Raw genomic sequence first — 12,980 nt, 5'->3', positions numbered from 1 at the left:
TTGCAAATTTGCAAAGAAAAACAAGTGATCATCTCATCATAGAGAATAGACACGTTCGTTATCTCTCTCCAAAATCTGAACCCGAAACGATAATTGCGGACACGCCCTTTCTTATATCCCCCCATTCTTCTAAAAAACGTACCTTTTATCTCCAAATTTCGCTCGTCTCTCTAAAAACCGATTTCTCTGTTCCGATCTCTCCGAAATCCGATCTATTCCGATACGTTCCCTGTACCGGTTCAGTTTCTTCGCTCCTGTAGACTTTTCTCTTCGTTCCGTCTCGACCTTCGGATCTGATGTCTCGGACAACAATCACGATATTTCGGCACTCAAGTATCGTACCGGAATTCGGAAAATTTCCGAGTAAGATTTTTTTTTTTTACAATTCATCAAGAAAATTAAATCGTTTAAATTAGTTTAGATGAATCGTAGTAAGGAATTATTTTTTTTAAAATTTTTTTCCGAGTTAATTATGTGAATTATTCAGAACTTTTATTCTCTCTGTTCTGTTAACTGTTGTGTTGAACTAGTTATATTTCACTCCCTGTTTGGATGCTGAGAAAATGAAAGAACCCAAAACATTAAACACAGCATAATTCTAGTTGGTAATGGTGGATAATAAAGTAGTGTCGATAGAATTAATAATCAAACAGTTGTGAAATTTGCTGTGAAACAATACCAGTAAGAGTATGACACAGCGACACTAGTAATTTCTGAAAAATTATAACTTGACACGGCGGGTATGACACTTCTATGACACGGGTATGACACCCCAATTGAAGTGTTCACTCAACTCAAAATTATATTTTGGATTTCTTGTTAATTGTAAAATCTGGGGACACTGTCAAGTTTACTTAACACAGCATTTGGTCTGCCTTGTATATTTTATCTGACAAGAAAAATAAATCCAGATTTTTTATTTTTTGTTTTTTATGGTTTTGAGTATTGATGTATCTTATTGTCATTGAGATGAACTAAACTTAGCTTTGTTATGTTTGGTTTTTTGAATTCTTATATACTTGACTATAAGGAGTAAACATATGGATTTTCAACGTATGACGTCCACTCTCTGATGATGACTTTTTATTATCAGGCCAAAACACCAACTGTTTTTAGTTTAGGTGGGATTTGAACTCCAAATTTCTTAGTCAATGACAAAAGATTTTACTAGTTGAGCTAATTGAAACTCACATAGACTTCATAGTGTCGTAATTCTGGTGGGCCCATTACTGATTAAGCTTTAGTTGATTGTTAGAAATGGTAAAAAAAGTTAAAAGGAATTTTAAATTTTGGGATCTTTGGGACATTTTAAAGAAAAAAAAAAATTATCATTTATTTCAGAACAAAGAAAGCAAACATAAAATACCTTTGCTATACATTGACTTCGTACACTTTTTTGTTGTTGTTGTTGTTGTAATTTGTACACTATTTGGAACAAAATGATATGAATTGCATGATCTAAAGTAATTAATTTCTATGTTGTGTTTGGTTTCTTCAAATTCAAATGGTGAAAGTACGTTTGGTTATTGTTGGTCATAATCTCACATCTCTAACTCAGTTTTTCCATTTGAATTAGACGGTACTAAGAACCGTAAAGAACACATCTATGATTTTAACATATTTTACATATGATCTAAAGCATTTTCTGTTCTGTTGACCGACCAGAACGAATTTGTTAGAAATACATTGATGATTATTTTAGGCCATTGTTATCCCAGTTGAATTCATGTTGTAAATGGTGGAAGGCTTATGAATACATCCAAGAGTCAGACCTTGTTTAAAGCACAAGTCCCCTGGGAGCTAACATATAATCTCAAGTTTATGCTAAGTCATGATTTTGCAGTCAAAGTGTAGCCCTTCAATGGAATTGTGGTTCACTGCCTGGCTTAGATTAGCTGTCCATATGCATTTACTTTTAACTTTGTAATTATATTTATAGTGACAAAATCTTTCAAATTTTTGGACTCAGTATCCTCTATGGTCCCCTCTCATTAATGTAATTTATGAATTTCATTCCTCACAACTTTTGCAAATTTATCGGCTGTAGTCTTTGCTGAGTCCTTAAAACTGATTTACTTTTAGGTGTTCTTCTGTTCTCTTCTCATTGATTATGCTTTCCATGTTGCGTTTTTGTGACTTGAAAATAGAGTATTAACAGCTGATGTTGGAAACTCAAGAGTCTTTTAAGTTTTGACGCCTTCTCAACTATGCAACACAAGGATAATCAAGTAAGCGCTAATATTTGTTCACATTTCTTTTCTGGCTTTTGATTTGTCCATTCTAGATTTTTAGAACTTGAAATTTAAGTGTTTGTCATATGCAAATTTCAATTAATGTATTCCTGTAGTTATCTCTGTGCAATGTTAACTGTTGACTTTGCATGTCTGACTAGGGTTTAACACCCCCCCGAGCTTCTGATCCTGGTTGGGCCCATGGAATTATGGTAAATGGTGGTCGCCAAAAGATAAAGTGCAAATACTGTCACAAAATTATGCTTGGTGGTGGAATTTCTAGACTGAAGCAACATTTAGCTGGGGAAAGAGGGAATGTATCTCCATGTGAGGAAGTACCTGAAGATGTTAAAGTACAGATGCAACAACATTTAGGTTTTAAAGTTTTGGAAAGATTAAAGAGGCAGAAAGGATCGAAAAGTAGCAAGGATTCCATGTCATTTATTCAGGGTAAGGAAGAAGGAGATGATGGCGATGTGGTGCGGCTTCAGGACATAGTTTCTACTCGAGGCACTAGAAGGAAAAGGGGAAAAGAGGTTGTGGAAAGAATTTTCAATCGCTCTAAGAGACAGAAGAAGCAACATTTTTCAACTGTTGCACCTATTGCTGCTCAACCGATACACCAGAGTTTTGCTTCCCAGGAGAGCATGGATGAAGCGGATATGGCTGTTGCGAGATTTTTGTACGATGCAGGCATACAATTTACTGCTGCAAATTCACAGTATTTTCAAGAGATGGCTGATGCAATTGCTGCTGTAGGCCCTGGTTATAAGATGCCTTCCTATCATTCTTTGAGGGGTAGATTGCTGAAAAGGAGTGTTCAGGATGTGAGTGAATATGGTGAAGAAGTGAGAAAGTCTTGGGAGGTGACTGGGTGTTCAGTAATGGTTGAAAAGTGGATGGACAGAAACGGTCGTACGGTAATAAACTTCTTTGTTTATTGTCCAAAGGGTACTGTGTTCCTAAAATCTGTTGCTGTGACAGACATCACTTCTCCCGAGGCACTTTTAAATTTATTTGATGGCGTTGTTCAAGAAGTTGGGCAAAAGAATATTATCAATTTTCTAACAGATACGTCACCCAGTTTTAAAGCTGCAGGAAAACTTTTAATGGAAAAATACAAAACCTTTTTCTGTACTACCTCTGGAGCACATTGTATTGACATAATGCTTGAGGAAATTGGAAAAATGGATGTAATGAAAGAGGTTTTGGCAAAGGCTAAACAGGTAACCCAGTTTGTATATAACAATGCTTGGGTCCTCAATTTAATGAGGAAGAAAACAGGTGGAAGAGATATTATCCAACTTGCAACCACCAGGTTTGCTTCTATCTTTCTGACACTGCAAAGCATTGTCTCTTTGAAGGGCCATCTTCACCAGATGTTTACTGGAGCTACTTGGATGCAGTCAACTTTATCTAAGCAAAGGGCAGGACTTGAGGTGGCAGAGATTATTGTGGAGCCACTTTTCTGGTCAATGTGTGAGCAAGCGTCAAAGGTGACAAAGCCTTTACTTTCTGTTTTACAGCTTATGGAATGTGGAGAGAAGCCATCTATTGGATACATATATGATGCCATAGAAAAAGCAAAGAAAAGCATCATTGTTGCTTTTAACAACAAGGAATCTGAGTACTTGCCATATTTAGAGGTTATCGATCGTGTTTGGCAGGAGGAATTTCATAGCCCGCTTCATGCAGCTGCCTACTACTTGAACCCCTCCATATTTTATAACCCCAATTTCTCCTCTAACAAAGTCATCCAAAAAGGCTTACTTGATTGCATTGAAACCTTAGAGCCTGATTTAACAGCTCAGGTTATGATTACAAGCAACATAAATTTCTATGAGGAAGCTGTAGGGGATTTTGGTCGACCTGTGGCATTACGTGGTCGAGATTCATTGGCTCCAGGTGATCTTATCAGTTGTTTTTTCCAAGTTTCCAGTCCTTTATGGCACATATTTAAATAATAATGAGAAAGTATTGTTTTGCAGCTACTTGGTGGTCACTGTATGCATCTGATTACCCAGATTTACAGCGGTTAGCTGTCAGGATATTAAGTCAAACTTGTAGTATCACCCGATGTGAGAGGAGTTGGAACATGTTTGAACGTATCCATTTGAAGAAAAGGAACCGGTTGGAGCATCAGAGGTTGAATGACCTCATATTTGTTCATTTCAACTTGCACCTTCAAGAGAGGTAAACAAAAAATGGCTGTCTTTTTGATAGTATATTAATGATACCATAGGACCCAAAGTACTTATGGATTCTAGATGTTTCATTGGTCCTTTCTGTTTCATATTTTACATTCATGTCATGAACTTTATGTGACAACGAGTCATTAGTTAATTTTTGACATTTGATTATTATAATCAGATTCAGTCATTGATCAAGTCTTCTTTTCACTGATAACTTACCCAAAAAGTTCTTACAAGAACCACTTGATTTTGTCATGCATTGTGGCGTCTTCTACCTTTTACTTAAAATTTGCTTTCGGTGAGGTGTTTCAGACTCATGAATTATTTGGACTCCTATTCTCATGATGGAAAAAATGACAAATGCAGCCACAAAACTTAAGCTGGCAAGACTTTGTCATTTATCAAGGTACATCGGATAATCAATTTGGTTTTATGCCAGGGAGGTCTACCATGTAAATGAGAGAAAAATGTACAGAACAAGGTGGAGAAAATGAGATCATCATCCTTAGTTTGATCTTTTAATATTTTAATTGTGACTCGAATTTTTACAAAATCAACCTGCCTCTCTCTGTAAGATCTGTGACTTGCAAGAAAGGATTATGGTTCTCCACCTCCTACAAATTCATAGAGAGAGAGAGAGAGAGAGAGAGAGAGAGAGAGAGAGAGATGGAAAGCAAGGGGGAAATCAAAGAAAGTGAGAAAGGGAGCCACAAGGGTCCATAGCGTCAGTTCTCAATATTTACAAGTTTACCATTACTGAGGGAGGTGTTCTCCATGTTTTCAAGCGGTTTCCGAGAAGAATTTCCTGAAACAGTTGAAAACACCTTTTTGGCATTTTCAAAAAAAAAATTTCCAGCGTAAATTTTTTAGTTCATAGTTTTTAGAAAATGGAGGAAAGATAAAAATCTGGCAAACACATTTACTGTAGATTTTTATTTTTTATGAAACAGTAATCTTTTGAGCACCATTCTAATCAGGCCCATAGTTTGGCAACTCCTACTTCCTTCTTACACTTACTACCATTTACTTAAGGTTATCTTAAAACAATCCTTTCAAGCTTACTTGACAAGAGCAACAAAGAGGGGAGATAAAAGAGCTAAGGTTTTGCAAGAAGTCTGAGACCATGCTAAAGCAACTCTCCAAACTCGTACAAGAAGCAACTGCAACCCAAGAAGCAACTGCTAGCAATGCTATTATAAAAAGGAAATGGGGCTAATGAATGTCCTTTTTGGCTCCCAAGAATGGCCATTATTTTCATTCTCCCTCTCTCTTCATTAACGCCCTTTCCCTCTTTCAATCAAATAAAGTTGATTGAAAGATGGAATAGGATAAGAAAATAAGATAGACAATTCTTTTGTTCCCTATATAAAGTGTATATTTTATTTTGTTGTCCTTTTATCCTGATATAGCACTTTCCATTATTTTCTGAACGTGTTATGCTGCAACTGCTTATAACTTTGTTCATCGGCTTCTTTTTTCCTTGTGTGTGTGCTAACAGGCAAACAGAAGCAAGAAAAGCTAGGATTAGAAGAGGTATGCTTGACCCTATATGTATGGAAGCTATGGATGCCAACATGGGCGATTGGGTGGAGGATCCAGGAGTATTGGAGGGTGAGGACCTTAGTTGGATGGATGTAACAGTCCCTAGTGAGCCTACTTTTCTGAGTCACAAAGTAAAAGATCTTGATGATTGTAATGACAGTACAGATGACAGAGGCAGTGATGACTCTAGAGGTATGGATGAAAATGATGATTTGTAGCGGACGTGGTTGTTGATAATTTATAGTAGATTCAAATTGCTTGGTATCTTTTGGTGGTTGGTGGTTGTACTTTCTTTGCTATTACACATTAGTATGCTCTACTGATATGGTTGTCTTGTAATGTTTATAATTGAAATTGTAAAGTAAAATTTTGCAAGTTTGCGTTTTGACATGGGACAGCTTGCTATTGGAGGGATAGCTGCCATTTCTATATGGCTATACCCTTTTATCCATGAAGCCTCAATTTTCTTTCAACATGACACAACCTGTATGTTATATACAATCCCGCTAGACTATCATATATGAAGTTCTACAGCTTTCTTCAATGCAAAAGCTAAAGTAGAAAACAATTTGAAAGAATATGTGAAGGAAAGAAAAGAAGGTTTCTAATCTTGTACCTTCCTGATGACATTTCTTGAATGGGATCTTTTCTGGCAACGTATCATCCAAAGAGAGATTTATATATTGCACACTTTTTTTTCTTTAGACTTGACTATTGTCGTAATACTGATGCTGATGTTTCCATGAGTGATTCTGCATGTAGTTACATACCCTGTCCTTTTAGGCTATTGAGATCACTGTAATAATGTTAAATGATTAATTGTAGTACGACACTTGTCAATGCGACAAGGCTGGGAATGGTGCTGTATCAGGCTCACCTGGAATATCAGAAATGAAATTTCTTTTAAGTTAACTTTCTTTAAGCTGAGGAATGTGTACTTAAATTACACTGGTCCGCATATCTTCAATTATGTCTTCTTCTTCTTCTTTCTTTTTATTTTTTATTATTATTATTATTATTATTATTAATTTTTTTTAGGAGCAACAGAAGTAATTTTCCGTGGAAACTTGAATTTACCAAAGCCATTGTGCAAGAGTTCTTTCATAGTGGCATTAGAGGAAACGTTTGATTTTTTCCTGCAGAAGTCCCTCCCCCCTTTTTTCAGTAGCCTCAAGATAGGGGAAGAGAGTGGAACCAGTATCCCCTATTTCATGAATTCTGGTTTTTCCTTGGCCTCTCCCGCTATATTAAGAGAGTTGAGCTTTTGCACTGGCTTTTCAGTTTTCACAGAGTAGTCTCTTTACCTTCACAAGAGAATGCCTAAACTTAATCCGCATGAAAGATGCAATGCAATAATGAAACTTTTGAGATAAAATTTTGGCCATAAGATGCCTGTCATTGGACAAATATTTCTTCCTTTGGAGTTAAAGCAAGGACGCTTCAGAGATTTTGTCTCAACCAAAAGTTTTATTTATTATTATTAAAATTTTTAAATCTCTTCTTTTGATATTGCTAGTTTTTCAACTTCAACTTTTTAAGCGCAAAGGGTTTTAAAAATGAAATTAATTTGAAACTGGGGTTGAGTTTTCTGATACTGGTTTCACTCTCTTTTTCTTGTTTAGTATGCCAAAAAGAGTAACAGTTCCATTTTTTTTTTGGGTAAAAAATTAGAAGTACATTATCTTCTCATCTCATTTCATTACCGGTCTTCTGATTCCTGTGACATAAAAGTTCAGCAAAGGGGAAAAAATATCCATAACTTTATTGGAAAGTTGATACTATTCAGTAAGTGGATAGTGGGGAAAGCTATATTGGGCGAAGAGAGGAGAGGACTACATCTTGGAGGGAGCTATCTATCTGCATTGCTGCTCTGAACTCTTCGAAAGTTACTTTTCCGTCGCTGTTGGCGTCCATCCGATCAAATATCTCATCCAATTTCCCAGGTTCGGTGATATTCGCTGGAAGGCATTCATCAGGCAAAGCCTGCTCAACAAAACCAACAGATCATGATACAATATTAAAGCAGATAGAAACACAAGCTAGAAAGTGAAAAAGTTAAGTGGCATTACTCTAAGCATGGATGCTACTTCTTCCTTTGTAATGCATCCAGACCTATCTGTATCATACATCTGTTGGCCAAACAAAGAAAGAGGGATCATTAGCTCAGTTTTATGCCTCGGCTCTTTTTCATCTAGATTATATGAAACCAATCTGTTTAAGCATTAATAAACGTGTTTCAATTAGCCTTCTCTCTCTCTATCATAGAAATGTTTTATGTTGCATCTGCTAGCCAAGAAAAGCATAGCAAGATGAAGAAAATTTAGATTATATGTTTTGTGTTATCATCAAAACAATGAATTGTACCTGGAAGCAGAGACGGAGAGCATCATCGCCTCGTAATTTCTTGAGGCTGGAAAACCCACAAAGTATCTCTCGCATGTCAACTGTTCCATCACGATTGTTGTCAAATAGGTCAAAGATGCGGGGTGCTAGAGGGAGCAACGACGACATTTTCATTGCTTTCAGCACCTCCTCGAATTCAGACAGTGTGGCATTGTCACCTTTTGCACATCTGCATTGTCACCTTTTAGGATAAATTGAGCTCATGCAATTTATTCTGAGGCAAGAATTACTGGTTTAACATAGAAGTTGTTTGTCCTTTTATTTTGTTGTATTTACCTTTTGCTCATATTTGTCATGGAATTGTACATATTGGTTTAATGCAGTAATGGTATTATTATTAATATAAAGTTTATCAGCAATTGTTTGCCAATGTGACCATTTTTTTTCTGCACTGACCTGTAATTTGTAACATCAATCGATTGCTGGCAAAAAGCCAAGGTATAAGTTGGATTTGCATACTCACAATTTACTAAAATGTACCCTCAGATTCTCAAATTCATCCTGTCTAAGATCATGGGACCCGAGTAAAGATTTGAGCTTTTTAGTCCTTAAGAAAACTGTGCTGGTCCACACACTAGCAATGGCTGCAGCACGGAGTTTGCGCCGGGCATTAAAGCTCTGCAGTCGTGAAACAATCTCAGCATCCATTTGATCCTGCTTGGCTGAATCACCAATGACCCACGGATGATCCAGAAGCTGTTTTCCAGACATTTATCACATTAGTATTTGTATGCACTAAATTTCATTATTAACAAACAAATTAACAGTATTTCAACAAATCTCTAGTGCTTGTTTGAATAGAATTATAATTATTAACAAGCAAATGAATATTGAATAGTATTTCAACAATCTCTTGGTGCTTTTTTGAATAGAACTATAAACCATGGAGACAACAGTAGAAAAAATTGCTGCCAGTTGTTAATTAAAAAAAAAAAAATTGCTGCCAGTTAATTAAGGAGTTCAATCATAATGATTCATTGCTATTAAAATAATTTTAATCATGTGCAAGGTTAGATGAATAAGACGCGCAAAACAATTAAATATGAGTTTTTTAATTAACAAAAATTGAAATTTTAGTTTTCAGAATTTAAAATTTGTTTTGTATGTTCTTTATTATGCGCAAACCGAAACGTTTGTGCACCAGATGTGTAACTAGAGTTTACCAAATGATTTTTTTTTCTCAAAAAAAAAAAAAAAAAGCAAATAAAGTTATATGTAGACCCAAGGAGATGATTGACGAAATTAGCTAAACTGATAATTATACTCTAATGACAAAAAGTGTTATTTCACCAAGAGCCTTATAGCTGCACCTTATAATGTTTCCAATTGAGATTCATGACTCATATTTCTTTTCCTTAGCAATCGAATTATTAATAAATAAAATTATGGAAAAAAGAAAAGAAAAGAAAGAAAGCATTGCTTATCCGTGTTTGGAAAGTGAAGAATTAATATTGTTATTTTGAATAAGGGTAAAACATTTAATATTTTAGGTGCAGTACCTTCAGTTTTCTAATTGAATTCAAACACTAAATTGTTTTGAATTTACTTATTTTTAAATAGATAACATTATTTTATCTTATTGTTTGATGTAGTCAAGTATTTGAATTCAACTTAATGTATTAAATATATCCTTCGAAAAAAAAAGTATTAAATATAGGGTAGAAATGTCAATCTCTCATTAGCCCAAAAAAGAAAATAGAGAAAAAGAAAAAAAAAAACCTCGAGTTATACAGTTGGAATTTATAAGACTATGTATTCCCTTAATGATGTAACAATGATGCAATAGTTATTATATTAACTTTATAAATTAGTATGTCAATTTTTGCCAAGAAACTTGTAACTCAACGGCACCTTTTGGTATTTTCAATGAAATTGTTCGAGGTTCAAATTTGTCTTCTCCAATTATAACCATCAAATTTCTCCTAAAAAAAAGGAAGATAAACTTTTAAACACAAAATAGAAAAAATATTTTAAACTTTATTTATTACATTGTGGATGTGATATCAATCAAATCATCACTGCTCATGTTATAAGCTTTTTGCAATATAAGTAAGAGTAGTTTTAACCTTTTCTTCCCTAATCTTTTTGATGTGGAACTAAACAAAGTGCTATGTTTTGTTTATTCTCTTTCCTAATTTAAAAATCAATCTAATTCACAATTATTTAGGCTCATTATGAAAATCACCAGCCTATTTATTACTTAAATCTAGGAAGAGAGAAAAATACTTCTTCAGCACTAGGTCTTCTATGAGGATCAACTGTCAGGAGACTGGAAATCAATTGCTTTGCTGATGAAGAAATATTCTTCCAAGTCTTCTCATAAAAACTGAACTCACCCTGCAGACAAAAGCATTTTATCTTGGAACTAGCTAGGCAAACAAGATATATACTGAATTTTAAAAAAATTGAAATAAAGTATCATCTTGTCATGTAGAATTTTGAATGAAAACAACTTACAGCCAAAATTATTTGTTGCTTTTGCCGATTCGACTGATGAGCAATGAACGGTGGGTACCTAAATATTACAAAATAATGTTTAAAATCCCTCAAATTAATAGAATTTGAAATCCTTATATACCTTTATTTCTCATGAGAAATATGTACCACTGAAACCAAAGTCATTATAGCATTGCATTCTTTTTTTCTTTTTCTTTTTGTTAATTTTGTTTATTTATTTATTTATTTATTTTTTATATAGAGGTCAAAGATACTAATTAGTTTTTAGTGAAGATAATGTTCGAATTCCAAATCTATAATTTGATGACAAAAATTTTATCAATTAAACTAATTAGAACCTGCTATTAGAGTGTTGTATTAAACTAATTATCGCAGAAGAGGAATACATCTACTCTAAGACTACCTACATTAAATCTAATGGGTTCCTCATGTTGCCCATATGATAGGATCATACATAAAAGGAATATTGTAATCTAATAATTGTATCACTTTTAATTTAGGAAAATATTTGTTGCACACACATTTAAACACATGAAAATTGAACAGAAATCGTGATTCATGAACATTACTCTTTAATTTATGTCTGACAGTTGTAAGATTTGTGTCAATTACTGTATAATATTTAAAAGGAGATATCTAGGAAAATCAGAAAGTAACATACGTGCGTACCCAGAGAGTAGGATATACAAGATGACACCCAAAGACCACATATCACTTTTAGAAGTAACTGATCCCTGAGAAAGTGCCTCTGGTGAGACATAATCTATAGAACCAAACAATCCAACAACTGGGTCAGTGATTTCCTCCACAGAACTAAGTCCAAAATCCATGATCTTCAAAGAAGAATCCTGACTTCTGTTAAAAAAGAGACAGTTTTCTGGCTTCAAGTCTCTATGGACAATGTTGGCTCTATGAAGAGCCTTTAACCCTTGTGCAATCTGCCGAACCACAGCTGCAGCTCCAGCTTCATTGTACCTTTCTTGTGCTACAATTCGATCAAACAGTTCTCCACCTGAACAAAGCTCAAGCACAAGATGAACCCCATCCTGATCCTCATACACATCATATAGATCAATCACGTTTGGATGAGGGGACACGTTTTCCACTATTTTTCTCATAACCATGATCTCATTTGTGATCAACACATCCGATACTGGAACTTGTTTCCATGTTGGGAATAATCCCAAGGAAGCTATGCTTTTGTGAGCACCACGATTCTGTGATGATGGAGTTGAAGAAGGGCCAAACCTTTTCAGGGTCTTGATTGCTACATGGATATTTTCACCGCTTGATGACTTCTTTATACCTCTTCTTACAACTGAGAATCCTCCTCTACCTAAAATATCTGAAACCTCGTACTCATCTGAGAGTCTTATTGTTTCCTGTACCATGGTTACTCCAAAAGTTTCTCCAAAACCTGGTAAGAGCCAAGAGAGAGAATGGAATCTTGAAAACTGATGAGAGAACTTAGTAGTTGGGACTAAAAGGAATATTGGAGAAGGACAGGTAGGTTCAATGATAAGAAAGAGCCAGTTGAATTGCAGGTTGGCCAATGAATTGTTTCTGCATTAGTTTATAGCATAAAATATGAAGGGAATTTGGATGGAAACTAGAGAATAAAGTATTAGGGTAGGAGCTGCAGAAGAAGGGACAAAGACGTAATCATCTAACGTTGTGTTATTAGTTTCCATCCCTAGTTTTAATAAATCATATCTGGCTATTTCACCCAGCATTTCATTTCATTTGACATTTACAAATACTTGCATGAGTGTAGCCCTAATGATAGAATATTGTTAATTGTTAATAGCTTTAGCCTATGGCCATAATTTTATTTATTTATTTATTATTGGAGTAATATTACTTTTATCTAGCCTCACTAGTAGCACCATTTTTATTACGAATGTATCCTAACATGTCATATTTGTGAAAAAAAAAATTGTGAAAAAAATTGTGTCTCTAAACTTTTTGAATGCGAGTAATACTGTCTCATAAATAATAACAATACTGATATAATCTAATTATTATTTTTATTTGTAATTTACACATGCATTGAAGAATGAACAAAGACACAACGTTATATTATTAGTTTCCTTATGTAGCTTTTCCAAGAATTAGTAGCACCTTTAACACCTTCTTGTGTTTTCATTGAAGATAT

At 34.6% G+C, this 12,980-nt stretch overlaps 2 protein-coding genes across 3 annotated transcripts; one reads left to right on the top strand and one right to left on the bottom strand.

Annotated features, from left to right (window-relative positions):
* LOC142614457 (uncharacterized) lies at positions 1-6,438 on the top strand. 2 transcript variants are annotated; one of them, XM_075786977.1, is made up of 5 exons: positions 1-363; positions 2,148-2,228; positions 2,393-4,136; positions 4,220-4,424; positions 5,922-6,438. In XM_075786977.1, the coding sequence occupies exons 2-5, from the start codon at positions 2,208-2,210 to the stop codon at positions 6,181-6,183; spliced, it is 2,232 nt and encodes a 743-aa protein (XP_075643092.1). In that variant the 5' UTR covers positions 1-363; positions 2,148-2,207; the 3' UTR covers positions 6,184-6,438. The 2 variants fall into 2 exon arrangements, with proteins under 2 accessions (XP_075643092.1, XP_075643091.1); XM_075786976.1 differs by having other exon boundaries at positions 226-363; positions 2,126-2,228.
* A 1,313-nt stretch (positions 6,439-7,751) lies between these two features.
* On the bottom strand, positions 7,752-12,336 carry LOC142617921 (calcium and calcium/calmodulin-dependent serine/threonine-protein kinase-like). The gene is made up of 7 exons (XM_075790893.1): positions 11,495-12,336; positions 10,826-10,883; positions 10,595-10,705; positions 8,832-9,064; positions 8,330-8,537; positions 8,035-8,094; positions 7,752-7,948 (listed from the first exon to the last, which is right to left on the bottom strand). The coding sequence occupies exons 1-7, from the start codon at positions 12,214-12,216 to the stop codon at positions 7,772-7,774; spliced, it is 1,569 nt and encodes a 522-aa protein (XP_075647008.1). The 5' UTR covers positions 12,217-12,336; the 3' UTR covers positions 7,752-7,771.
* Positions 12,337-12,980: the final 644 nt, after the last annotated feature.

Source organism: Castanea sativa, chromosome 11, assembly GCF_040712315.1.
Source record: "Castanea sativa cultivar Marrone di Chiusa Pesio chromosome 11, ASM4071231v1".
In the NCBI taxonomy this organism is placed as follows: Eukaryota; Viridiplantae; Streptophyta; class Magnoliopsida; order Fagales; family Fagaceae; genus Castanea; species Castanea sativa.
The sequence above is the reverse complement of the archived record's forward strand: the minus strand, read 5'-3'. Positions and strand labels throughout refer to the sequence as shown.